Source organism: Falco cherrug, chromosome 1 (genome assembly GCF_023634085.1).
Source record: "Falco cherrug isolate bFalChe1 chromosome 1, bFalChe1.pri, whole genome shotgun sequence".
Classification (NCBI taxonomy): Eukaryota; Metazoa; Chordata; class Aves; order Falconiformes; family Falconidae; genus Falco; species Falco cherrug.
In genome coordinates this window covers 61875019-61902941 of record NC_073697.1, presented here as the reverse complement: position 1 = coordinate 61902941, position 27923 = coordinate 61875019, and the positions used below count along the sequence as shown (strand labels likewise).

The 27923-nt window shown below is 39.8% G+C and overlaps 2 protein-coding genes across 10 annotated transcripts in view; both read right to left on the bottom strand.

Annotated features, from left to right (window-relative positions):
- ZDHHC2 (zinc finger DHHC-type palmitoyltransferase 2) overlaps positions 1–4666 on the bottom strand; it is a 35801-nt gene extending 31135 nt beyond the window's left edge. For both annotated transcript variants that reach the window (XM_055722857.1, XM_055722866.1), the window contains exon 1: positions 4442–4666. In XM_055722857.1, coding sequence (XP_055578832.1) covers positions 4442–4607 — 166 coding nt within the window. In that variant the 5' untranslated portion in view covers positions 4608–4666. The remainder of the gene's footprint in view (positions 1–4441) is intronic.
- Positions 4667–12941: 8275 nt separating this feature from the next.
- Positions 12942–27923, bottom strand: part of MICU3 (mitochondrial calcium uptake family member 3) — a 57692-nt gene continuing 42710 nt past the window's right edge. For 4 of the 8 annotated variants that reach the window (XM_055703235.1, XM_055703217.1, XM_055703245.1 and 1 more), the window contains 4 exons: positions 26056–26164; positions 24934–25091; positions 21973–22047; positions 12942–15653 (listed from right to left, as the gene is read on the bottom strand). In XM_055703235.1, coding sequence (XP_055559210.1) covers positions 21979–22047; positions 24934–25091; positions 26056–26164 — 336 coding nt within the window. In that variant the 3' untranslated portion in view covers positions 12942–15653; positions 21973–21978. The remainder of the gene's footprint in view (positions 15654–21972; positions 22048–24933; positions 25092–26055; positions 26165–27923) is intronic. The other 4 variants (XM_055703221.1, XM_055703207.1, XM_055703198.1 and 1 more) reach the window with 1 other exon arrangement.

Sequence of the window (27923 nt, the reverse complement as noted above, 5' to 3'; positions counted from 1 at the left end):
TTGCTTTGACCAAAGTCCATTGCTGCCTTAGCAGCCAATTTACAGACAGGGTATTTAACTGGTATTTGACAACAGCCAACTGCAATATTATATTTGGCTATAGAAATATAAGTACATTGTAAAAAACGTAGGTGATTACAAGACATGATCAGCAAGTACCATAAATCCTTTGATCCATTTGGAGAACATACTGAGCAAAGAGCTCAAATCCAAAATCCAGCTGACCTAGTCTTGGGCCTCATCTTTTTTTATTTTTTTCTCCCTCTCTTTTTTTTTCCTCTATCAGCTTCTATCTTCATATTTTCTCCCATTTCTGATCCTCTGATGATACTGTGCCATGCCTACAGGGCATGCATTAATTCTGCCTCTACACTGTGATGAATTAAGCAGCTTTTTATCCTGCTTTAATTCCATTCCACTGATGTTACACAGACTCAAAAACTCAATTCAGCATTAATCAATCTGATCCTCCAGCAAAAATCTTCCATGACTATTAACATCTTTAGCAGCTGGATGTCATTCCATGTTTTTCTGTTCCATAATGAAGGTAGCTGTGGACAGATCCTCAAAAACAAATATGTGGTTTATAAGCTCTCCAGACTTGTCGCCCTCTTCAACTGTGCTGAAGTCACTAACTCTTTCCCAAATCAGGCACATCACTCACCAGGTGGCAATGGTTCCTCCCTTTCCCTCCACTGAAGTAGTTCAGAAAATGCTTATTGCTCGTTTCTATGTTCCACAGGAAATTTATTTTCCTTCTTCAAAATTATTAACTCAAGCTATATTTTCAGACAGGATTCCCTGAGCAAAACCTTAGAATTAAAATCAGTGACATGTAATTATGGATCAAAACTGAACATATACAACTAATTCCTATTTATTGGATAACCCTATCATCAGCCCAGTTGGTATGTTCACTAAAAACATCTGTCACAGCACTGTCAAATTTTCACGCTTTCCTTCTTACATGCAATTCCAAATCACAAACTGGCAGGAAAATAAAACAAACGGAACAAACCCCCCAAAAGGATCTCAACATCCAAGTTCATCAAGAACAGTTCTGACAAACAACTGTCAGAAACTGCAAATTACTACTGATTCTGCCTTTCCCAAAGCATGGAGTGGGTAGCTACTCCAAGTCCATTACAGTTCTACTAACCGGAGTTAGAGACACCCAAGAAGGAAGACGTAAGAATAATTATTTTCTTTGCATATAGTTTACTGAATTAAATTTATATTTTCTGAGTACAGACATGTGGATGCCAAAGGAAAGAATTCCATTTGCACTTCAGGTTACTGTTGTTCCGTATATCCTAGGTCAAAATTTGAATAGCTTCAGCTGTCAAAGTTCAATGTACTCACTGTACATTGCCTGTATTTCCTCATCTTTTTTAGAGGAAGAACAATAAATCTGTAACCCTCAGGTTTTCATAAACACATTAAAGATTAACACTTAAAGGCCCATTAATTTTAAACACAGAGGAAGTTATTTGGGTGAAAAAGGCAATTACTACTGCCAGACAGGGGTTGTGAGATGACAGTACCATCAAAATCAAGATAATGGAACTAAACTAGAGAGAAGCAATTTGTAGTCAGGTGTTTTAAAACCAATTCATTTACACATTTAACTCCAGTATTCTACAACCAGCAGGAAGAAAACTGCTTGCTAGTGTTCAATAACTTTCTCTTTTTCCTTAAAAGGTTAAAGCAGCACAAGCACTTAACCGAATCCACTAATAAGAGACAGAACTCTAGACATAGTAACACTACAGTTAAAGTCTGTGAATTCCTTTTTCTGTTTCTAAAACCTTTTTGTTTCTAGAATGCTGCTCAGTATTGTAACTACTCGGCTTTAGGGAAGAAAGGAAACATCTTAGTACTTTTTCTTTCCTTCTAAAAAAAGATACAATGTCTCTCCTACAACACTCAGTTGAAATTGCAGAAAATATTCAAAATACTACATTTGAAACACTTTCTCATTACTAAAAGCTCAAATAGACCACCTGCGTTATAACTCTGTGGAGTCCCACTGCACAATGGTTAACGCTGTTTCCTGTACGTTGTTGTTAGCATCAATGGTAGTAGATGCAGTAAAATAAGCAGCTATATACGTCCTCTTTAGCAGGCAGTGCTGCAGGAATAAAAGATGCACTGAGCAGACAGGCTGGCTTCAAAGCACTGAAATGCTTACAGTCTATTCCTGCCGTTGGCTTTCGTTCTCAGAGTTGTTAGCTATTCCTTCTGTTGTTTACACTAAATATTCATTAGTAAGACAAGACGTAATTTTATTTTATCTTAATATGCCAAAACCAAGGGAAAACATCCAGATATAAATAAAAGATGGAATTAGTGGAATTTGCGGACAACTGCTAAGCTGAATTCAGAAACTGGTGAGCCAGGCAGAATGGGGAAGGGGGGTGGGATGAAACAAACAAACAGAGAAACAAACCAAAAAATCACCTATGTCCACAGAAAGGAATTAACTAAAAGATGTTTTAGCAGAGCCCCAAGATTCCTTCTTCCTCCCCTCCCATTACAGGCCTTTTGCTTTGAGCGGTTCTCAAGGAATTACAGCACCACAGTTTATACTTTGAAGCCAGTTTCAAGCATGCCATTTCCTTAAGAGGTACTCACTCAAGCATGCTATTTCCTTAAGAGGTACTCACTTTCAGGTAAGCTAAAACTCAGAATTCTGTTATACAGAATTACACAGAAGAAATAATACAGTAGATCATTCAAACAGTAGTGCCCAAATCAAGCCTATTGTACTGTGTAAGCATCACAGCGCCGTGTACGTTAGGACAGATGTTAACTATAGGGTCACTTTGACCCGAAACATCCTTGCCCTCCTCATGTCAGCTCACAGCTCCCCTTTCCAGGCTTGCTTTGTCAGTTTTTCCCACCACCTTCCGGACAACTCACTTGCTTGTGCTGGAAGTAGACACTTTAGTCCTCTTCTCATGAAGGCACAGCAACTCAAGACCCAGCTTCTAGTTGAAAAGCAGCATTTAAAACTAACAGATCTGATTGCTGTTAGTGAAAAGAAGACATAAAAAGCCAACCTCCAATATAGAAACCACATCAAGTCTTCACAGCTCCCTCCAAAACAGAGGTGTTAGGCCTGGCAATCATTTTTTGCTTAATGTCTCAACTGCTCAGCCAAGCATCTGTGAGACAGAAATTTGATCACAGCCTTCTGTTAAAAAAACCCAACAAACAGTAGTCCAAAATTAGGTACCAGACTGCTGAGATTTTCGACACGAATAGCTGAAGTCTGGCCAAGTTATATTGGCATATAAATGCACTCAGCTTGACTTGGGTATTTTCCCCTCACCGCTGTTCCTCAAACAGATGCTAAATGACCAGTAGCCACAATGAACCTCACCTACAGTAGAAGGGAAAGGGGAGACAACAGCTAACTCGTATTCCTTTGTGCCATTATTATAATACTGTTCATGAAACATCAGTACGCTGTGCATCAGCCTCTAAAATTCAAAGATTAAATTGTTTTTCTACCAGCTATATACCGCAACTGAACCTAAAATTAATTCCAGCGAGCCTAGTGAGCTGGTCATTTAATAACTCCTTCTGGCTCAACAGCTCAAGTTCACAGAAATACTCAGATCACAACCCATCTCCAGCACGTGATTCATTATTTGCCCGACACCGAGGACCCGCCAAGGTGCACAGTCAGGATGACTTCTGAATGAACGGCAGGCCGCGGATGCCAAGGAAGGACCACAAAGTTCTGGCAGCCGGGCATTTTCCAGAGGACTGAAGAGCGGCACGGGGAGAGACGAGGATTTCGTGTTACCTGTTCTGGCTTCCACATCAGCTGGCAGAGCACCCTGCGTGTGTGTATGTACATACGTGTATGCGTGTGTGCCGTCACCCAGGGGAGGAAAGCCAAGGGGCGGCTAACTTCGCTCACGCCGACCTGCACCGGGAGCCCCTGCCCGGGATGGGATGGGACGGGATGGGATGGGACGGGATGGGATGGGATGGGACGGCGCACGCGCCGCACACGCCGCGGAGGAAAACTCCCGCGCGAGAGCCCCCGTGCGCGCGGCTGCCTCCTCGCGTGGGGCTGGGGACCACGCGCGGCCGAGCGGCGGAGGGACAAGGCGGTGAGGAGGCCCAGCGTGACCCCGGCCACCTGCGGCCGACTGGGACGCGGGTCCCTCCACCAGCCTCCAGCCCAGCCCAGCCTCGGCCGGCAGCGTGAGGCGGCGCAGCCGCGGACCCCGGCCCCGGCCCCGGCCCCAGCCCGGCCCGCGGGCGTGGCGGCCCCGGGCCAGCGAACAACAGTAACCGCCGCCCCGCGGCCGCGTCCCGGCAGGAGCCCGGCTGCGCTCCGCCAGCAGGTGCAGGGGCGGCGGCGGCGCCCACCCCCGTCCCGCCGGAGCCCGCCGCGCCCCCCGCCCGCCGCGGCGGCACTCACGCAGGCAGAGCTGGGTGACATAAGCGTAGTAGGACCAGCAGAGGATGCTGGAGATGAAGAGCACCGGCACCCAGTAGAGCAGCCGCTGGCAGCGCCGCCGCACGCCGCCCCAGTCGCCCGCCGCCCCGGCTGGCGGCGGCGCCGCCGCCATCTTCCCGCACCGCATCCCGGCCGCTCGCTCCGGGTGCCCGGGCTCCGGCCGCGCACCCCGCCGGAGCCCGCCCCGGTCCCTCCCTCCCGCGCTGACAGGGCTCTCCGGCAGGGCCGCTCCTCCCACCGCCCGCCCGCCGCTCCCCCCGGGCAGGGCAGGGCAGGGCAGGGGTAGGCCGGGGGGAAGGGCCGCCCGAGCGGCCGCAGCGTCCCCTCGAGGTGGGGCCGCGGGGCAGGGGCGCTCCGGCAGCCTGCGCGGCCGTGAGAGGGGCCGCGCTCGCCCCCGCCGTGGCGGGGCTGAGGGGCCTGAGGAGCCGCCGCCGAGGGGCAGCGCCGCCCGCCACGGAGCGCCCCGAGGCACGTGCGGCAGCGCCGGTGTGTGGCGGGGCGGGAGCCGCCCGGTTCCTTCCCTCCGGCACGGGGCGGCGGCACCCAGCCGCCCCGGGAAAGGCCTCGGCACACTTGGCTAAGATAAGTGCTGCCCCGCCTGCAAACACTGCTTCAGAGCGACGGCGTAAGGCACCGAGAGCGCTGCGGGCCGCGGCGGCCGGGCCTGCGCCCCGCGGGTGTCGGGCCAAGGGACAGCGGCGTGGGGCTGTGCTGACTCACTCTTTCCCGAAAAGGCATTATGTTGCGGTAATGAAACGTTTGTGAAATGTAGTAAACCCAGAGCACGTTGCAGGATGTACACCAAAATTGTTGCTCAATTATCCTTCCAGAATTAGAAATGCCGAGCGCGGCCGCAGCATTGCTGCAATCTGCTCATCTCTGGGAGCAACAGCAGCGTGGCAGGTAGGACGGAGCTGGTTGATTAAAATGTGTTTAGACTTTGAAAAAAGGCTTGTGTAGTATCTCACATGGGAGACTACACATGGAGCAAAGTAATCACAACCTGGAAGGCGTACGACTGCTGTTGGTTAAGAAACAAGCTGTGAGAGAGGAGAAAAAAACCCCAACAACCCAACAAACCGGAAAATATGACTAAAACGGTAGTAGGTGTGCTGCCAGGTTCCACAGTATGAAGCGGAGTTGCTAGCATGTTTATTGAAGAGAGGGAAAAAGAAGTTGACCATATGGCTGCAGCATTTTTCTGTAACACAGAATCATGCGCCCCTCATTATTGTAAGTTTAGGCTGAGGAACTTCCGTTAGGCACGGTGAACCGGGTGAATGAGCAATAGAGAGTGATGTATTGAGAGGAATATTACATAGCCCATGGCAGTAAATCATCTTCGCCTATGCAAGAAAATATATCACCGTGAATGGCTCAGTGAAACATCTCTGCAACGTATAGCTATTATAGAAGAGAAACAAATGAAATATGCCATAGAAAGATTGGACTGTAATAGCTTAAGATTCTGCATAATGGGGAATTACATATTATACGTTAAAAAGGTGGAGATACTGTGAATGGTGCTTTAAAAAAGAGATCTGATATTCCTGCATACTGTATTTCATAAAACAAGAGGAAAGGACCAAACCCAACATGACATAGACAATAAAAGCACTTTATTTTACCTTAATTAATTATGCAAGTCACTGCTAAGGCCAACATTTTAATAGAGCATTTAAAGGTTATTCAAAACAGACTTTAAAAGTATAAGGAACAAGATTACTGCTGCCTGAATGCATACCCTGTGCTTTACTGGCAAAAGTGAAAAGAAGGCAATTGAGTTCATTTGATGGCTTTTCTCACTTATTTGGAAACAGCTGACAGTGACTTCTCTCAGATACAAAGGATAACGCATCTAACTTGTTGTGTGTTTCCAGGGATACTTGGCTGTACCATGAGAAGTTAGCAGCTGGATGCTGTACATATAAGGATGTAGGTTTTGCATCGCACCTGGGGGCTATGAAAATCTTTCTCCTATAAACCATTTTAAAATGCTGTATGTGATATGGGGCTTATTAACGACTACACATGCCAGGTAAACATAGTAGAAGTTAGAGAAAACTCTTTAGTATAGTAATTAATTATTTGAAATAATAGCTATTATACAAATTATGTATATAGAGAGGTGGCAGTTTGCCAGAGAGGTGAGAATAAAAAAAAATCGTGTGTTACTAAGACCTCAAATTATATCATAAAATTTCTGGTCAGAGGCTTTTTATTACCCCTTCATGGAAATGAGCTTGTGTAGTCCAGCTTTCTAACTTTCCCATGACCACTACCACCTTCTTCTCACTGCTAAGATGTCACAATAATCAGAATTTTCTTATTTAGTATGCTAATAATTACATTAATGATAATTACAGCATACTGTTTACCAGAGTCCCCAAATCATTGTCATTCTGGTTCAAAATTAGCCTGTTTAGTGAAATAAACAGCCAAACCTCACTTTAATTTAGTTGGGACAAAAGAGCCTGCCTTGACTGATGCTCCCAATTACCTTGGAGCACCCCTTGGTCAGAGAGCTCTAAAGAATCCCTCTGTCCTCTTGAGCTTGTGGCTTTTCCCCATGGACATGGGCTCTCTAGCTCGCCTTCGTGCCCACAGTTCTTTGCTATTCCCTCCACGACTCTTATCACTGTCCAGATGGGTCATGAGAGACCCTTTCCTTCTGTGCCTTTCTTCCTCTCTCTGTGGTATGACCTGCAGAAATTTTACGTAACAGCAAAAAAACCTCAAGAGCAAGCATATTCAAAGGATCATCGCATTATGGCAGAAATAAATTCTGGGATGATCTAAACCATTCATGGACAGATTTCCCAAATGACTGTACGGGGGCAGCCTCTCTCAACAATGAGAGAGGTTATCTGGGGCAGAGTTTATTGATGTTTGTATGAAATGTTCACAAGAAAAAGAGGAAACAAAGGTTATTTACAGGCTTTTCTTGTCAGAAGCTGGGCTAAAGGTAGCTGGGGTTTGAGGAGGAGGCTTGAGTGTTTGGCAGATCAAAACAAAATGTTCTTGTCATAAGCAGAACCACTCAGCTTTTCCCCTCAGACAAGGTATATGCAAGGTGTTGCTGGTGGATTTTATTTTTTAAGTGTCTTTCCTGGAATCCATATGGGTACTTCTAACATTACCATGTCTGACTATTTTCTGTCTCAGGTTCTGTGACCTAGGTAGCGAAAAGGGATGTTACAAGAAGGGGCTGCCACCTGCAGCTCTGGGGCCAGGCATCCTCTTGCCAGGCAGCTGGAGCCCAGCCTGGGACCTGGTGTCTCCATCCCAGGCTGTTGGATGTGGCTGCTGCTTTCCTGCTCAACCAGTGCCAACTTGAACAGCACCTACATACAGGACTCACTCAAGTACCAACAGCCAAGTCCCTTTCTCCCCTTCAGCTGTCAGGGCGGAGGTACACTAGTGAAACCACGCACACACCCCCTCCTCTCTGTGCTCACAAGTACACATGCAGTTGCACATCCCCGAGTATAGGCACAGCCTCCTTGGCTGTCTGACACCTCTGCCTGAATCCCCGGCCCTCTTACCTGCTCAGTGGTCCCGTACTCACCAGCTGGTCCAGCTTGGTGCTCCCTGCATTTTGATAAGGTCTTTGTCCAGCTGATCTGGCTGAAACAAGCATCCTGCTGCTCCACATACCCTTATTGATCAGTCTGGCTGACCAGGGCTGTTCCCTGTTGTTGTCTCTCTGAGCATTGTTTGCTTGGATTTGTGCCTCTGCATGTTTGGCTTCCTCCCTTCTCCTCATCATTCCACTTGACAAGGTTCTTGATCAGATGCTGGTTAACAAAGCAGGTGCTCTCTCCTTCCACATGTGCTGACAGTTAGATTCCAGCTGGGTTCAGATACAGAAGTGGAGAGTGGAAATAGCGCCTCTTTCTGAAGGAAAGCATCTCGGTACCCTAGCATGCAGTCCTAATTAAAAACTCCCCCTGTGCAAGTCCAGGGGGCTCTGCTTTGTTGAACTACCTTTAAATTGTAGTTCTAATTGCTGACATCAAAAGTTCTTTGCTACTTATAGTCAGATGCTGCTGCATTTCCACAGTGCTCACTGTATACGGGTAGCAGTTAAGAGCATTTTGGTGCATTTAAGAAGTAAGGAACTAATAGGAAATCTGATGTTAGTAAACAGTAGTAGAAGGTTCACACACGTCTAATGAAGTTACACAGATTTCTTGAATGTATTTTCTTAAGATGTGACAAACAGTTCCTGATAATCAACCTCATAAAATAACAGTTGCAAAATGGAAGGAAATTTAAAGTGAGGATGTTTAACATATGGCAGAGAAAAACTGTTACCTATAATCTAGCACAGTGAGTCTCTTTGGAGCTCAGTTTTGTACCAGTTTGAAAGGTCATAAAATTTCAAAACAATAAGAATAAAAAAGTAAAATGAGTCACAAAAGAAACAAAAGAAAAGCAATTATGAAAATAGCAGTGTTCTCCTTAATGTGCAGCGAACTGAATACCACAGTACTGCAGTTAAGACAGCATTTGTCAAGGAATTACTTTAGCATTCATCTAGCCTCTTGCGGATTTAATATCCAAGGCTGGCCAGAAATGTTCACGTTTACTGTCCATTCATAGGTTATGATCAGTAACTGGAAATACTCTATGTGTATCTAGCTCATTACACTTCAGCTATAAAATTACTCTGAGCTCATAAGGCTACCGTTACGGCAACTGACTGTGGAAAAGTAAGTCTTTGTGTTGTTACATCATTTTAAGATGTCTTGGATTTACTGTACTAGAGTAGTTTGAAAATTATAAAGCATGATTCATTTTATACTATCATAATAACCTTCTGATCATTTTAAGCACAGTATTTCTTTCATTATCTGGACTATTAAAAAAATCCCAAAGTACATATATGCAGAATACAGTGAATGATAAATAAACACGAATGAAAAATGGTCTTAATTTAAGAAGTATTTTTCAGACTAGGCACTTGGAACTTACAGATTCTGAACATCTCCTCCTCTGCGCAGGCAATCTGATATGGTGGAATACTTTCTCCCCCACCACATCCCGCAAATTCAGTGGAGCGGCAAGAGGAGGAGGGACAGTACACCAGGAGTATAAATAGTTGCTCTCTCACACAAGGGCAATACACAGACCAGCAGCTAGAAACAAGCATACATGTAGACACAGACAAACAGGCATACGGCGCTAATTAGGTGAACCAGTGGCTCTAGAGGGATGCTCCCTGACCTTCACAGTGACCACACCGCTTGCTTCTCTCCAGAATGTTTGGATGTTGGACCACACTTACCACACACAGAAAAAGAAAACTCTCTGCAACAACTCTGGCGTGATACCACTTAGAAAATAGATGTTGCATCCCAGCTGGAGTCAAGTACCATCTGTGTATAGTTTGTGGCTCCCAGCTACATGAAAACGAGCAGCTTAGTACCATCTCCAGTCCCAGCCTAGCTGGCAGATGTATTTTAATTGAAGGGCTGGCCCAGCCATACTCATCCTTTTGCTCTCCCTTCACCCTAACTAGATACTTAATTATTTGCAACTGTTTGCATACCCAAACCTAACTGTTGTTGTATGCTTGTTTTTGGTTTGTTTTTTTTTTGTTTTTACTTTTCCACAGTATGGAAATTTGCCTGGTTCTCCACAGGAGAGGCTCATTTAGCTCCTCTTCAAGTAACAATGTCCTGCCTGGAACTTCCTGGTTGCTACCCCTGGATTGATACAGTACTGTATTTATCAGTCTGCCTTCAGGGAAGCTGTTTAAAGTCCTATTTGGGCTCATTATCCACCCACTTTATTGTCACTTTCAGCAGTAACTTTTTCATTGTGTTGTTTTTTCACCAGATATATTAATCTTAAGAGTTTTAATTCCACTGCTGCTTCCCCTTTTGTCACTTAAGGTGGGAAACATGGGAAATCAAACCAGTACTAGTTCTGGTGCAATGGAGATCTGTACAGTGCCCCAAGGCATGCCTCTGCTTAGGCAAAAAATCATGATCCCTGGAGCAGAAAGCCCCTAAAGAGCTGTATGTAAGAAACCTTATCTCGCCTGGTGATGTCCCATGCTCTGTGCACCAATCCTGGGCTTTCTGCCCTTTGGTGCCGAAGTTATGTGGCTTAATGGTTGACTCCAAAAGCAGGCATCTAAATGTAAAACCCTCAGTCCAACAACCTGGGTGGTTTTTTAGATCATGTAAACCCTCTTTTACAGCTAATGCCTTGAAATGCCTTAACAGAGCTGAGCCGCTCAGTGCCTTGGTCATACATCTAGGTTTGGCCATTGTCCAGGGATGATCTACCTGCCCATGTTCATGCTTTCTATTGCTGGGGATCCTCAGAGTGTGTCTTTGTGCACAAAGTGCAGCAGCAGCCACAGTTCATTTCTTTCCACTTCCCATGGAAGTGTTTTAATTGCCAATCTGTAAGCCAGTCCTGGAAATTTGTCCACTCTCATTATGAAAGGATACAGAAAAGGATGCAAGATTCACAGTACCAGAGAAAGACGATGTATTTCCACCCCTTCTCATGCGCTGTCCACAGCACTTTTGTAATGGGGAGCTGTTTTCATTGAATCACATCTGTACTACGTGTGTGAGGTTTTTGGCTGTGTTCCTGTCTAACTGAGCCGTCTCACCCCCCTTCACAGACATGCTACTGGCCATGAAAGAAAGCACGTGAGAATGCACAGCTCCCAGGAGCAACGGCTTACGATGTCCTGGTTAACTTGCTAGTTTGCCAATTTAAAACAGTTTGTGGCATTTCTGGATCTCATGCAATTCTCTGCATGCATTTTTTTTGGACAGCCTAGGTGATTAACTTCAGACTTCATATTTTATTGCAGAGATTTGAATATAATTAAAGCTTATTTTTATAGCACTACACTCATTTGAATCTAGATTGCAGCTTCTGCATCAGGGTTAGAGCGAGTTAAAGTTCATTGTTTTAAACCAGAACATACAACCTTAGGCAAATAACCTAAATGCACTTAACAGTAAAACTACTTATTGAAAAAAACATGGCATACAGGTATGGCTGCTTAAAAAGGAGAAGGATTATAAATGTATTGTCAGAAGAAAAGTGTAAATGAAGTTACTTGCAGTGGATAGCTATGAATCAGGAACTGGAAAAGTTCCTTTTCAATGATATTGATTTAATTTAATTTCATTTATGTTTAAATTATAGAGGACATATAAATAGGTAACTCAGCTCTGTGTACTTCTAAAAAAAACCCTAAGGAGTAATGGTTTATTTGATTATACTGAGTAAACAGAAACATATTACTAAAATTAAAATACATTTAATATGTTGCTGTTTCTATGAACGTGCATATATATCAAAATTAGGTATTTTATACTAATATTTTCAAGCAGGTACTAACATTTTTATGGAACACTCCTAGCTAATAATAATGTTCCTCTGTGGGAGGAATTTGTAAGTCAAACTAGTAGTAAAAATTAACATTACCCATTCAAGATTAAAGCACACCCTTATGTATTTAATTGTGTGTGTAGGAAAAAGAATGTAATATATCCAAGGGCACCATCTGCTGACAGTTTCAGGGTGCCAAATGCTTTCATGGATTTTCAGATACAGGGAAAAATACTGTACGTTCAGACCTCACATATATTTAAAAATATTCGTATTATTTTGGCTTGGTTTTAAGGGGAGTCCAAACTTGGTATTGCTACAAATTTAGGTTCAGATTGATTTTTTAATAGTGAGCTTGTGGTCTGATTCTTTTCCTTCTGCAAATATTAGTCTGGTGTTCTTTAGCTAGAAACTGTCTTGAAAGTGGCCTCAGTGGGACAAGAGAGCAAGACACATTGTTACATAAAGGATATTATGCAATGTCTAATCAAAGTGATTAAATATATAATTCCTCTATAATTTTTTTTCCCATTTTATTTCAATGCATCCTTATTCTGATATTTAGGTGGAAGAGATCAAGTAACTATAGAAACCAGGCAGCATAACCATCAATATGTTGCAAGTCACTGTTAAATAGCATTCCTTTTTCTTCAGGCTGGTACATTTCCATGTCATACAACACAAGAATCTGCAGTGGAAGTAATTTATATTGACTTACTGCCAAAATGTGTAAGGAGGGAAATTGCCACTGTGATCTTAAAAATCAGAAGATTAGCAGGGAGCCGCTTGCAGTACAGGATATTCTCCCAGGAACTAGTAATTCATCAGAGATCACACAAAAGTTCGTTAGTATCACGAAGTTACCCAAAGCTGTAGGTTTAATAGTTACCATTTTATCACAATTTACAGCTGGTCTGGGCATCAGTGGGCAGTTCCTAAGCATCCTCTGAGTATCTTCTTACATTATTAAGAGTTTTGTTAACTTACAGAAGAGAACAAGAGACTATTTTTAAAAAATCCTTCATTTATGCAACTTTTTCACAAAATTTAGGTGCAGCCCACACACTTTTTTTTTGTTACCAAGAATCTGGCAGATTTTGAATACGGTTTTATTGAGCACAGTAACTGCTGCCTATCCGAGGGGTGCCTCTATAGCAGATGGCATGCCCCATTACCCTGCCTTGTTTTCACCTGTCTGTCCTTGCACTTCTAGCTCTTTTATGCAGAATTCTGTGGCAGAAAAGCAAAGCTATCTATAGAAATGACCAAAAGAAGCAAACGAGTCTATTTTTTTGTGATGGTGAGATGCTCTAATTCAAAGCACTTGTACATTCATGTTATGCAAAAAAAGATTTTTATATGAAAAAAAAGAATGAGTGACATACACTGCAAAGAAAACTAGTTTCAACTGCATTTATTTTGAAATAACAATATTATATGCATATATTCATATTTATATTAAATAACTTATTATTAAACATGAGAAAATACTTTTAAAAACTAATCTGACACTTTCACATTCTATTTTATATTAAGTGACTACAGTTATGAAATACATAGAAAAATGATAAAATTGTCTCAAGCCAGCCATAAAAGCAAAGTGCACTATTGCCTAGGGCAGGGGAGGAGCAAAATGATGATGGTACTGCTTCCTCCCAGGACAGGATCACCGTGAGTGGGCAGTAGCGAATGAAGAGGAAGGACAGGAACCCCTTCAGTAGTTCCCTAGCTTTTCTTCCCTTTTTTTGACCTCCATCACTGAAGTAGCAAACTGAGTTTTGCATATGCTGACAAGAAGCAGTGAGACAATTCTGCGTACCAAGACGATACATTAAATACAATTGATTCCCTAAATGATCACACAGGGATTGCAGCTTACCCATGTTCTGTTGTGTCAATTCAAGAACCTTTATCCCAATTTATTTGACTTTTCTTGTTGTAAGTCGTTTAAGGACATCAAGGTGGAAATTTCCTAAGTATTTATCATGAAGTATTAAACGAAGTAGCATCCTTCAAAAACTTTCTGAACTGGCTTTTTCTCAGATAAAAGCCACACATTTTTTCTAAAATTCCCAGTGTGGAATTTCTTAAAAAAGAGCTTCCTTCACGTTTTGTTTTCATTTGTTAGCAGAGATGAATCTCATTATAGATCAAGCATTTCTAAACTTAGGTGTACTTAGATACTATACATCTTTTCTACTCACATGTGAAAGAAGATGGTATTTGAGCATCATGTGCACTAAATACAATTTTGAAAAGTTTGCTTTCATGTATTTAGAGTAATAAAGATTTAAAGCTATTATTTTAGTTCCATTTTAATTGTCTGACTCCACCAAATATTTGCCTTTCAGATAGCGATTTATTGACATTAGCGTGTGTGTGTGTATTCAGCTATAAATATTTCAAGGCACAGCTTGTTCCTAAATAGATACAAACTTACTTAATGCCCAGTGAACCTTTCCAAGAAGGATACAAGAAGTATGTGTTCATGTTTGTTTGGGTTTAATTCATACCACCTAACAACAGTCTTGCAACCGAGTAAGGAAAAACACTGCTACTGAACAGCAAAGAAAAAAATTAGAGGATATGGAAAATTAATGTAACAGTGTCCTTACCACTGTTGCAGTGACTCTGCATGGCATGAAAGGGCATAGGGGCTACCGATTGCCTGTAGTCTCTGAAACCTTTGCAACGCCTAACTTATGTCCAATACTTGATGTGTAATATTCAAATAATATTACTTAGTGAGTGTTGCTTTATACTGCTGCATGCATTTGTGTTTTGTTTTGCTTTTTTGTTTGACACAAACACGTTATTTAACTATTTTTCAGATACTACATTCCAGAGTAAAAAATTAGGCAACTATAATTTCTACTCAGTGCCACTTCATATAAAAGGGCACTGTTCACAAGAAACACATGAAGTTTTATTCTACCAGAAACATATCAGTGAATTTATATGCATGGTGATAAAATTTATAATAAATATTACAAAGTGTGTTTTACTTAAAATGAATTCAAACAATTTGACTTTCCTTTGACATACTGCTTGTAAGACATCTTAAAATCTGTGCTATTCTCTTCAAAGAAAAATTAATAAACATAATAGTAAGACTTGGGAGAATCTGAACTTTATAGTCCATACAGTACCTTTCCTAGGTAAATACCTATCATTCACATTATAACCTTAACAGCTTTATTCTTTTTAAAACAATGTTTCTAAGAGTTTAATTTGTCCATTGAACTTGTATATAATTGTTAAGCTACTTAGTGTATTCTCATTCCCAATTTAGCACAAACTTTTATTAGTGCTCTTCTGAAAGCAAATTCACAGTTCTATTGATGATGCAGGCAGTTTCTCTTAATTGCCAAAATGTTTGCCTACTTAATAAGTGTAAACCTAATTTTTGTTTTGCTTTAAATGACAAACATCTCGAAATAGTAAAAAATAATATTCAAAATGTATTCTTAAAAAAAACCGCTTTTGCCAATCAGGTGATAATTAGTTTGTCATTTAAATAAAATACATACTGAAAAGCAGCTGTAAGAGTTGATGTTCACTACACTAAGTGGAAAAGAAGTCCCGTGTTTTCTATTGCAGATGGAAGATACACAATTCACCTGGTTTAGTTTGTTCTTCATTAAGAATTCATAGGGATAAACAGTTCCCTCCAGTGCAGATAATCCTTCTTCCTTCATCTCAGTGTATCTCGTCTCCGGAATTGCTTCCATAGATCTCTGAGATGTTCACTGGTTACAGTCATCACACAAGAATAATATTCCTTCCAACCATACTTCGGAGTCTCCTGTTAAAAGTGAAAAACATACACAATTGGAAAAAATACATCATTCACTAAATTCCTTAAAACTACTTTAAATTTTACTCAGATTCATACACACTAGGTGTATGTTTTAGTATTAAAATCATGAAAGATCAAGTACTTCTATAGCTCAGAAATACTTTTGTAAAATGAAGGTTATAAATCCATACACAGGTTAAGTGCGCAAACTGTATTTCACCTCATAGCACACAATTAGCATTCAACAAATAGCTTATTTATATTAAAAGCTGCAAGAAAGGATTTTATCTTTTTTTCAGGTATGTCCTGCTCTCTCTAGTTTTGTTTCTTGCCCCTTTGAGTTGACACTGTACTAAAAAGTTCACCTAAAACATGAAATAAAAAGCATAGAAATATTGATGTTCATGAAACTGAGGCTTTGGCAAAAGCCAAACTCAATAAGGGCAGATGATATGAAAGCTTCTTTATACCAGGTTACCTTAATTCTAAACTGCACTGTAGTTCAGTGATGTTAGGAAGTGCCCCTTGAACGGAGAGGAATACTAACCACGGGCTGGCCTGGGAGATTCACTAGATTCATACTGGGAGATTCATTATCTGTAGTTACCACTGGATCTCATTATTTCTTCCACTGTTCCTAACTTCACAAGCCTATTTTGATAGTAAGTATAGAAAGATGGAGAGAGACTAAGTATTAGAGCAGCTGGGGCAAGAAGCTAAGGGAGGAACTGGAATTATAATTTCTATAGGTAAATCAGAAGCATTTAGAAGTAATTTTAATTTCTAAGATGGATTACAACTGAAGCCCAGTACCTGGAGGCAAGCAGTTACAGTGTCAAGGCGTTGTGGTTTAACCTGGCAGGCAGCTAAAGACCACGCAGCTGACTGCTCCCCCTCCCCCCCGCCCCCAGTGGGATGGGGGAGAGGATCAGGGAAGGAAAAAAAAGTAAAATTTGGGAGTTGAGATAAAAAGAGTTTAATAGGACAGAGAAAGAAGGGATAACGATAACAATAATAGCAATAACAAGAAAAGAATTAAAATATACAAAAGAAGTGATGCCGACCGATGCTCAACCAGTTCCTGAGGAACAGCCCACGGCCAGCTTTCCCCCTAATTTATATACTGAGCATGGCGCCTTATGGTATGGAATATCCCTTTGACAGCTGGGGTCAGCTGTCCCGACTGTGCCGCCTCCCAGCTCCTTGTGCCCCCCCAGCCTGCTTGCTGCTGGGCTGGGGCGACGGGCAGAGAAGCCCTTGAGACTGTGTGAGCACTGCTCAGTGACAACTAAAAACATCAGTGTCTTACCAACATTAATCTCAATCTAAATCCAATCCACAAGACTATACCAGCTACTAGGAAGAAAATGAACTCTATCCCAGCTGAAACCAGGACACAGGGTGAGAAATTGCCTGACAGCTTGTTTCGGTTGAATCGAGTGAGGATGTTAAAATACCGCAACACTGCAGTACATTAAACCCAACCATTAGTGAAGCCTACATCCATTTATTCTTATCACTCATCTTGTATAATTAAAAAGCACAGAATCTTATAGAGAGGTTGTAAATACTCAGAAAACAATCTAATCCACACCAGTATATAATCCACACTTTAAATGAAGTACTAGAAACAATACTTACATGAATGCTTAATTTGAGATTTATAGTCAATCTTACGAAAAAAACGCATTACTTGCAAAATGCATTGCATTATTTAGCTAAAGCACATTCAGTTGATTAACCAGTGCTTTAAGATATGCATTTCTTTTTTATGAAACATGTTGAGAGAAATGTTCATGAAAATCATTAAAAGAAAAACTGAAGTATATTAACTGTTCATCCACTTATTTCCAATGTATGCATTGTTGTATCTATTCTCAGTGTACCAAATCCATAGAAAGAACATTGTGTCCACAACTCCGCAATGCTTTCACATTTCACTGGAACATTTTCCTCTCACTGTATCCAGGCATGTTTTTAAGGTTCTAGACAGGTTTAGGATCAAAAGTCTGGGTTCTGTAATTTCCAATTATTTTTGTGAGTCACTAAGGCATACCTGTCACACACTCCACACTTTATCTGCTTTAGAGAGGTACGCAACAGTCTTTTCAATTAGTCAGCAACAGCCTCTGCTTTTTTTTTTCAAAGCTATCTCTTATGATAGATGGGTTCAACTGCTGTGAACTAAAGCTCACAGTATGGAAATTAAAAGCTTTCAAAATTATACTACATGACAAATTTACTCTCTCACATGGATGAATGAATGAAATATTTACAGAAGACAGCAACGTATTGCTGGAACATGGTTGGAAATGAGGTTCAGAATCTATGCCTGAGTCTTTCACGTCTTTCTCAAAATGAAATTTCCTTCCTCAATCAGTCCCAAGATACTGGTTTTAACTATTAACTATTACTTCCTAAAAACCTTTAATCAGAAATTTAGAAAACCCACAAACCTCAGAACACCTAGAAAACAGTTCTTTTAATGCAAAAATCGTATGATTTTCAAGAAATTACTGGGACATCCAACTTAAATCTCTAGATGTACATTTGTGACATAATAATTACATTCAACACTTTAGAAGTCAACAAAATCAGAATCATAGCTTAATTGTCTAACTCCTGTGCACACAAATAGTTTAGCAACCAGTACTTTCAGATGGACTCGAACCCCTCCTGAATTGGTCTCTAGGATCCCTTTTCAGAAATTAATTCTGAAAGGGCTTTGTTAGACATTTCCTAGATAACCCTTCCACAAGGCTTTCGAAGCAGCGTTAGCTCTGCGAGGCGGCTCTCGAACGTGTGCTCTTTTCTCTTCTCCCTGCAGTGTGCGCAAAGCAGTACCTGCTGCTGCCGGGTCGGGCTGTGTGCCCTGCAGCTCCGGAGAGCCCTGCTGAAAGCCAAGCTCTCCAAGAACACTGCCAGCTGTTTGGACCACACACAGCTTGTACAGTTGTTCCCCAAGGACAGATTTTCGTTATTTATTATAAGGCTATAGTAAATTTCTTTAGTGCAATTTAGAGATAGGTAACGTACAGCACGACGTGCTGTTTATCCCTTTTCAGGCCGCAGATTCAAAGTACGGTATAACCTGCGGTACGTATGCCAAGTATCTTAATCTCTTTCATCAGAGTTCTAAGTTCACCACAGAAAGCGTATCAAAGCACAATGATCTGTACATTCATATTTGGAACAAATAAAACCAATAGTAATTGTACTGCACCTAACTTTGGGATGTAGTTGCAGCAGATTTTTGCATTTCACGTACATTTCTGTGTTTCTTTGTACATCAGACTGAAATTTCACTACCCAACTGAAGTTGTTCAATTTCAGTTATCCAATTATTCAATTTTTATTATCTTTTCAATTTATAAACTAAGTGGAAAATAGTTCTTTTTAGAATTATATAAATCCACTTTTACTCCTCTCTGTATGGCAAAGACATAACTATTTCTGTTCTCCTCCACAGTAACTAACTCCAAATCACTTCACATGTATTTTGGCTAAAGTTTCCATTTCCATTAACCGACACTTGCAACAAACTTTAATAGAAGTTTACAACAAATCTGAAGAAATAATGTAAATAATTTTTTTGCACAAAAAGGAACTCTGAATAGCTAACAAAGGGATATGTCACTGTAATTCATGCCAAAGAAACAAGAGGCAGTTGCTCAGGTGAAGAGCAGCAGCTGACTAATGTGTTTGCAGGGAAAAGGGGAATTTTATATATATATCTATATGAGGCTTACACTGTATTTATTCTTCAGTGCACCGGAAACAGTTGACACAGACCTACACAAGCAAGTTTAGGTACAAGAAGCATTTCTGAAGTATTCAGGAACTTCACGTGGAACGAAGAGCAGCGTAAATAACCAGCAACCTCTACGCTATGTCAGTGAGGCTGCCTGTAGCCAAGTCTACGCACTGAGGACTAACCTGGTTTCTCTGCCTCCCAGCACATGGTGTACACATACTTGAATTTAATTTAAATTTTAATTTTTTTTTCATTAGAAAGACTTTATTCAGAGTGAACAAAATCTTATTTTTTTTCCCAGTTTACACCATCTCAATATATGAATTAATTAATTTACTGCCTGAATTCAGATCTCTGCCAAGGTGTCGATGTGTGTCAACTTGACGGTTTTACCACAGTCTCTCTTTCTGCCACCAAGCTAATTTTATTAGGCTTGATAATTAGATATTGGATTCTTTTGTGTCACTGCATTTTGTTTCACTTGATCACTTACCCTGCACTGAAATTATTAGGGAAGCATCATGACTGTGTAGCATTTTGCCAGTTTTCTGGAAGAGCTGTTCCATATCTTGAAAAGTTTACGGTTTAAACAATATTTGATACGCAACCACAAAGTAGGTTGTGGCAGAATTGGTGGGGACAAAAAGACAAAGTACTGCTAAAAATGATTTTTAAAAAGACACAGGAAAAAAAAGAAAGGAAGCTTTAAGACGCAGAAGTTTCAAAGAGGTGAAGTTACATAAAATTGATCTAAAGCCGTGATTTTCCTCTTATGTGACTGGTGAGTTAGATTACTAAAATGTTGTTTAACTATTTCATTAACCATTAACACTTTCCACTAATCAAGTGGAGAAACCAGGTGCTTTGTTAAGATCAAATTACCTGTTCTGTTCCTCACACATTAGTATAATACTTCAGGATTTGGATTATACTTATAAAGTATAATTAAAAAAAAGTTAAGAGTTAATCAAAATAATAAATAAATAATCCTATGGCTGCTAAATGTTATATGTATGAGAAAATCATATGCAGATCAAACAGAACTCTTGTCTTCTTTCAGGGAGGACAAATTGGCTGCATAAGCCTGGACATGCCCTAAGCCATCTTTACTGCTAAATTTCAAAGAACCAGCCTGTTCAACAGATGTGACACTTCACTGAAAAAACATGGTCTGAAAAGTTCCAAAGAACACAGTTTGTGATACTTGACATGTTGTGCCACAGGAACAGGTCAATTGTTTAGATATATTCCCTCTCCCTTACTGGTCTTGCACAGGGGTCTACAAAAGAAAAACATCAGTCAGGATGAAGAGCTGGTGGGCTGCCACCCCTGGGGAAGGCACCCCACCTCTCTTCCTTACAGCCTTAGATTTCACACTGTTGCTGGAAGGCAGCCATCACTCCAGATAAACAGGATCCAAGTTTCTTCACTTTGCTTTCCTGCCAGGCTCTTTCAGAATTAGGGAAGAAAGATTAAAACCAGAGGCCCAGCATGCTCAGTGGCATACAAGTGCTCAAAGAAGCATATGATAGGAAAGAGGATTCAGAAGGTCAGAGGGCAATATGATAATGTAGGGAGGCATTGAGTTATTCAACAAAAAAAATCTCAGCTTCATATTGTGCCTCAGAATTAAAAACAGTGGGGGAATGACAGTCAACCCTCCTGGCTCAGGAGCATGAGATGTGCTGGCTGCCCCATGGAGTCCTCATACCAGACCACTGGCCATGGGGACTTGTTTGTCATGGTGTATATTTCTTTGTTCCTCCCCTCTGCAAAGTAATACACCTGGGACCTACATTAGCCATTAACAGCCTTTGTGGCAACCGCTATATAAATATAAACAGGAAAAAGTGCTGGCACCAAAACCTCAAATCGCAAGCTCTTGCCCTACGTAAGAACAGAAACATCTACGAACGCATTTCTGCTGTGTCCACCGTGTGACAAACAGTTCCACAATACGGCTACAGAATACGCACACCCCAGTTTTTACACTGAAACCCACAGTACGATCTAATTGTAAGAATGAATATTCATGTAGTGGATACACAGCAACAGCCATGGTAGCATCGGCAACAGTGCCAATTTTTGAAAATTGCTGGTATAGCATTAATCAAGCAAAAAATGTGTTATTTTTTTCAAAACTGTAACTGTATAAATCAAAGTAGAATCAAGTTACGAACAGCATCTCAGGAAGAAAAATCTGCCTCTAGAGTCTTCATTGGCAAGTATTTACTAGCTATAGGTACCTGAGAAATTATCTGAAAAGTGGTCACAGGACAGACAGAAAACAGCAACAGAAACCATGAAAGAGAACTTTTCCTTGTTTCAAACACAGCACAAAATTGCAGCTGGCGTACAAAACAGTGACAGTGTGAGTCAGCCGTTGCCAACTCCAGAATAAAATTCTACTGCTTGTCAAAGTCACAACATGACACTTCGAGCTACTATGTTGCTCACAGTCAGGTAACCTATTGCTGAATCTTTGGAACGGGAAGCAAAGCAGCGACAATTTAACATTCAGCCATTCCTGTAAGCATGCCAGCACACTCAGACTGGGCAGCTAACACATACCGTCATTTATCTGCTATAGAGCTCCTTCCTCACGCAGGATTTGAAAGTAGTATACCTCTGTATAGGTTTGTAGCCCTGTGGAGCAGAAGATGGAGAAGTGCGCAGATGCAGACGACATGTGAAGGCAGCCAGAAGTACGCATAAGACAACAGTACCATGAAATTACAAAAAAATGGCTTTAAGTGACGAATAGCTAGAAGATACAGTATAGTGTGTACTAGGTAAAATGTTTATCATTTAGTCATTAAGTTCCAAATATTTCAGTTTAAAAATGGAATTTATATAGGAAAGAGAATGTTCTTATATATATATATATATATATTTTTTAAAAAAAAGGAAATAACTATTTTAAACCAAACAGCAAGCAATAATAAAGCTTTTCATGTCTGCACATTTTAGTAAGTTCATGGTAATACTCTGACTGACCACTTGATGGCAGCTTAATATACTAGTTGGTTTCAAATTATTAAAACCAAAAAAGGTTTCAGATTATAATACCATGTTCCAGAAGGAGACACATTCCATTTGACAAACTCTTTAGGAAATTTACTTTTCCAAAACCATATCTAAAATAAAAGTTAAAAATGAGTATTTTTATTACATTCCTCTAAGGGGTAGTACCTGCCCTACCTCAAGTTTCTGATTTTATAGCTAAGCTTTTAAATAGGACAGAGCTGGTAGGTACTGACCGACCTTTCAGAACTCCAGTTTCACTGCAATTGTGTAATTCTTTGCTCTTAAATATGCTTGCTTTAGTCAGATTATATAACTACAAAATTCCCTTTTCTAAAATATACGGTCCTAGTACCAAGCTCTGTGATGCCCTAAAGATTCTTCTGGGCAAACATTTTAGTAAAACAACTTTTAAAAAAGCAGAATTACTAAGTATACAATGTTAATTTTAAAATCACACTTCAAATCATAGGCCTATTCTAAACTGTTATTTTTAGATGTTTTTAGAGTGATAATCAAGAGACTACATTTGATTTGGGCAGACATTAATTGTAGGATACTTAGCATTAAAATCAGGCATTTACACTTTATAAATAGGTTGAAATTTCTCACGGCAAAAATTTCCATATTGCTACAAAATACTGCATATAACGTTCTTTTATCTGTATAATGGAACTGACCAAATATTAATATGGATTCAAAACAGTAATTAACAAAGAAAAGATTAGTGATTTGTTAGTTTTGATTTAGCACAAGACAACATTTGAGCCTTCCACATTGTAGCAGGAAGAAGGTAAATTTTTACTTATTTCAGCCACACCAAATACTGTGTAACTTTTAAAGTACAAACATTAGAAAGCAACGAATGACACTTTCTGCCAATTTGTTCTGGGCAAAAAGTTCTTACGTGTTTTCTTGTGGTAATGTAATTGTCTTGGAATACTATTGATTAGTGAAGGGAATGCATTTTTCTGAATAATCTAAGAAGTCTGCATGTAGGCATGTCTGAATGTAACTGACTTACAGGATCAAATCATGACCATCTCCTATGCAATCCAGGAGACAGATCTAATTAAAACTAGATGTATCGTTTGTTAAGGATGGTGCTATTCTTCTAAACATCCACGGCTATTCTCTATGGTTCTGTTACAGTCCACTGGCATATTTTATAGGGGCCTAGGCGAAAGAAACATACATGCCTAAGACTGAATAGCGGTGGATGATATAGATTCTTAAGGATTATATGAGATTTCTGTCATGCATTTTGTGAAATAGAAACATGTAATACATTTACAGGAATTACTTAGTAAGCAGACTGTTTTCTGGTTAAATTAACATACACTGCACACTTACAATTAGTAAACAATTAAAACATATAGCTGAACATCTTGAAACAGTTATGAAACAATCAAAATTCCCACACCATAATAAAAGGAACTGAGGACCAACAAGGAAATAAGTTGTTACAAATGCAGTGGTTGTTATCCACATTTTATGTTGGATCATAATACTACAAAAATAACAAGTAAACTATTAGACTCAACACCACTTAGTAGAAAGTTCTAAAATCATATATAGGAAGCTAACTAAAAATGACTAAAATTACATTACAGAAATAACATACTGAAATGTGAATTTAGGAACCATAATACACTTTAAGATTTATGTCTAAGTGATTAGGTCGTCAGTAAGAACACTATTTTACATTTAGTTAAATATGTTAACACCTGATGTATGAACAAAAAAATGTGTCTTTTATTGATTATACTCTTCATTAAAACTTTTTCTGCTATTACAGAATTCCCCTGTACTACACAGAACCTGAAGAGGGCAGCAAGGCCTATACATTCACCTAAAAGGCAAAGGGTGATTTACAAGCTTGTTCCCTATGAAAATTTTCTGCAAGTAATTTCCTGCCCTCTACCTTACTGTAATTTAATATATTAGATACAGGGTTAAATTATCAAAAGCAGCTTTGAACTAGAACATAGCATTGTTCAGCACCACTTCACTAATTCTTCATTTGAAAATTAAAGCTATCTTCTGCTGCAACTCTTTTCAACAGTCCTTATCAATACTTGGTATTTTAAATAAGTTTTAGAAGAGCCAGTGGCTGACCCTTAACTAAACTGTCCGAGTTTGAGAGAGACAAACTCTCTTTTCCCTGCAAACAACCCGGACATAATTGCTACCCTTGTTAAAATTCTTAACGCCAAATCTATCAGTCACACAATACAGAAGAAATGACAGTATACAGAGGATTTCTCATCTCCATTTTGGTTTGTGTATTACAAAGGTACATTATGTCCTCTATGTATTAATTTCTAATTAAAAAATCAAGAATTTGAGAAGCAATTTATCTTACAGACTGCTTCAAGATTTCTGTAAAACATATTTCTTTAAACATATGCACTGATGGTTTGCAACCTACTCATGCTATAGGTGCTGAAGTAAGTAGTGGTAAGTAATAAAGTCAACTAAGATAACTATAAAAATTAGAATCCTTACCCTAAACCCTCGATTGAGTCTGTCTTTCATAATGCCGATAAATTCTTTATAACTCAACTGGTCATCTCTGTCAACATCAAAAATCTTGAACACTGTGTTCACCAGATGTGGTGAAAGCTTCACACCTGTGGCTACATACACAGCACGTTTGAATTCATCTGCATAAAAGACATCAGAAGAAAAAATAAAATATATAAATTTCATCCTACTTTGTAGACAACATATTATGAAATACAAGTCGACTTTTAACTTCAGTTTTCACATTTAAACACTAAATAAGAAAATGTGAAAATTAGGACTGTTTCACAGTTCTAAACCAAGTAGTTCTCAACTGATATAAAATGATACTGCTTAATTGCTGTCAACTCTTTTACACAACACAACAGTCCATATACTACACTACAATAACAAAATTAGAAAATCATATTATAATTAAAATTGTTATATATATACTGATGGACTCAATTGACACATAACAGAACCTAAGAAACAGAGCGCAGAGAAGCCAGCATACCGCTTCGGCAAGGCTACGTAAGGAAGCACTAGGCTGGTGTTACTGTGTCAGACCCATGATGGTGCTCCTTGAGGAGAGCACAGAAGTCTGACCACTTCACATATTGTTCACCTTGCAGCCCCCAAGCAAGTAAACTGTTGTATTAAGGATTTTAGGCAGTACACACCTACCTAGTTCTTTCAGTACCCACTTATTGATTTGTTAAAAACAATCTGTCTAATCCCTCTTTGGACCTTCAGACACCGTTTCCTTCTTGCAGCCTTTGTAGCAGGCCAGATTCTATATGCCCACTGTGTAAATAAATGCTTTTGTTTGCTTTAAACTGATCTCTTATTGGTGTCATCTAGTGCCTCTTGACTCTTGTATGGTAGGATCTGGTGATCAACTATTCTGCATTCAGCTTATTCACGTCTTACATGACTTTGTAAAGCTTTATTGTATCTCTGACAGTATGACCAAGCCTTCTCCTCTCAAAGCTGGAGCCCTAGGCTTTTTAGCATTTTACCTGAGGCACTAAAACTCCAAACTAGAATTACAAAATATTTTGTATTTTTGTCAACCGTTCTCTATCTTTATCAACAGATTTTTATAATAATATAAATACTTACCTTGACCTATGGAACGACTTGCAAAATTATACATTTGCATTGCAATTGTGAAGTCTTCTAGGTTGTTCAAGAATTGGAAAAATGATCTAAACTCATCAAACGTGATACCCTAAAAAACAGAAGAATACACACCGTAAGAATTATCAGCAGTGATGACAACTGAATAAATACACCTTGCAGTTACATATGTCTACTTCAATTAAGAATAGATACTGCACACATTGAAAAAATACAGATTTGTACTGAAAGTCAATAAAGTAAAGAACTGGGAGTCTCCTGAGGAATGCAAGACGTCTTCCCTCTTTGCCACTGCAATGGATAGCAATTCTTACCCAAAAAGCAGTCAAAAATATTGTTCCATTGCTTAAGGCAATCTTTAGGAATTCCAGGATTATTATGATACAGCAGTTAATATTGAGAGTAAGAGTCTAGGTTTGCATGAATATTGGAGCATGCTTACTATTGAAAACCTGCAAACCACTATTATATATATGTGAGTACGTGCACTCACATAAATACATTGAATGAATTCATAAATATAAGTTATGACCTAACTTAAGTCCTCTACTTTAAGATGAAGTTTTTACATATCCAGATTTAGATACCTGTCTCTTCAGCTGATACTCCACGTATCAGGTATTGCAAGGTTTGTCCTGCTTTTTAAAAAAATCCTTTTGCATTTTAACCAGACTTCAGGGAATCTTGTGAGAAATTTTCTCTGAAAATGCTGTTGTTAAAATGCCTTATTTTTTCTTCTTCCTTTAAAGATACTTACTTGTTCTGCTTTTCTCTCATCTTAGCTACAAATTCAAAGACCTGATAACTACCTCTAAATCAATTTTGAAAGAGACCTTAAACAGAGACTTTGAATTAAGCCAGGACCACTGCCTGTATCTCATTCTCCACGGTCTGTCAGCCATTCTGAACATGGGATGGCACTCTTTCGTCAAACCTTGATCTCCCTGGCCTCCCTTAACTATCATTCGTGGCTATTCTTGTGTCTGTTTTTATCCTTTTGTCCTATTGAATTATGTCTCTCTGAAAACAAACCTGAAGATAACAGAAAGGCCTGCGAGCCTTTCTGTTCAAACTGAAGTCTTGACCTATGTCTCTCCTCCAAGATATACACAGTCATCACAGTATGGCGGAATATACCGTAGGTTTGTGGCAGAGCAGAAAATGGCAGAGGTTGGGCACAAACCCATATAAGACAGCAAGCAGTGTGGTAAATGTGGAGAGCAATATAATATTGTTAAAATAAAAGATTTTAATGGGCCTCCAGACACTTGAGGTGTAAACCACTGCTTATGTGGTCCTATCTAAGCTCTAGCTGAGATTTTTAAACAGTTTGATTGGAGAGCTTGACATATCTCCACCATGAATTGCTTTTCTCAACAAGCATATTTATTCTCTGTTTCACCCTTTGCAATTGGGAGGAAACTCTCATAGACACCAGCCAAACCACCGCCCTATGACATCTAATATGACATCAAACTTTAAGTCCAAGTTCTGTTTCTTGCACTGTTTAGACTGAAAACTCTCTGGGGTTTTTGTAATATATTTGTGAAATACCAAGATCAGTGAAACTTCAGTCCCCTGGTGAGGACTCTCAGTACTATGGCAAAACAGCAATAACAGAAAATGGCCATCAAAGTCTTGAGCTGCCATTTTTCAGTTCACAATAATCTTTACAAATCCTTAATTTGCACCAATTTGTCTGTGAAGTTTCTGAATGTGAGAGATACTGTAAGAGGTCAGGCTACTGCAAAAATCCTGGCTCCTTCCATGTAACTAGGCAGGAGATGACCAGTCTAGATGGAATGTAGCCCTTGTGTAGGAAAGGCTGAGAACTGCTGGTCTACAAACAA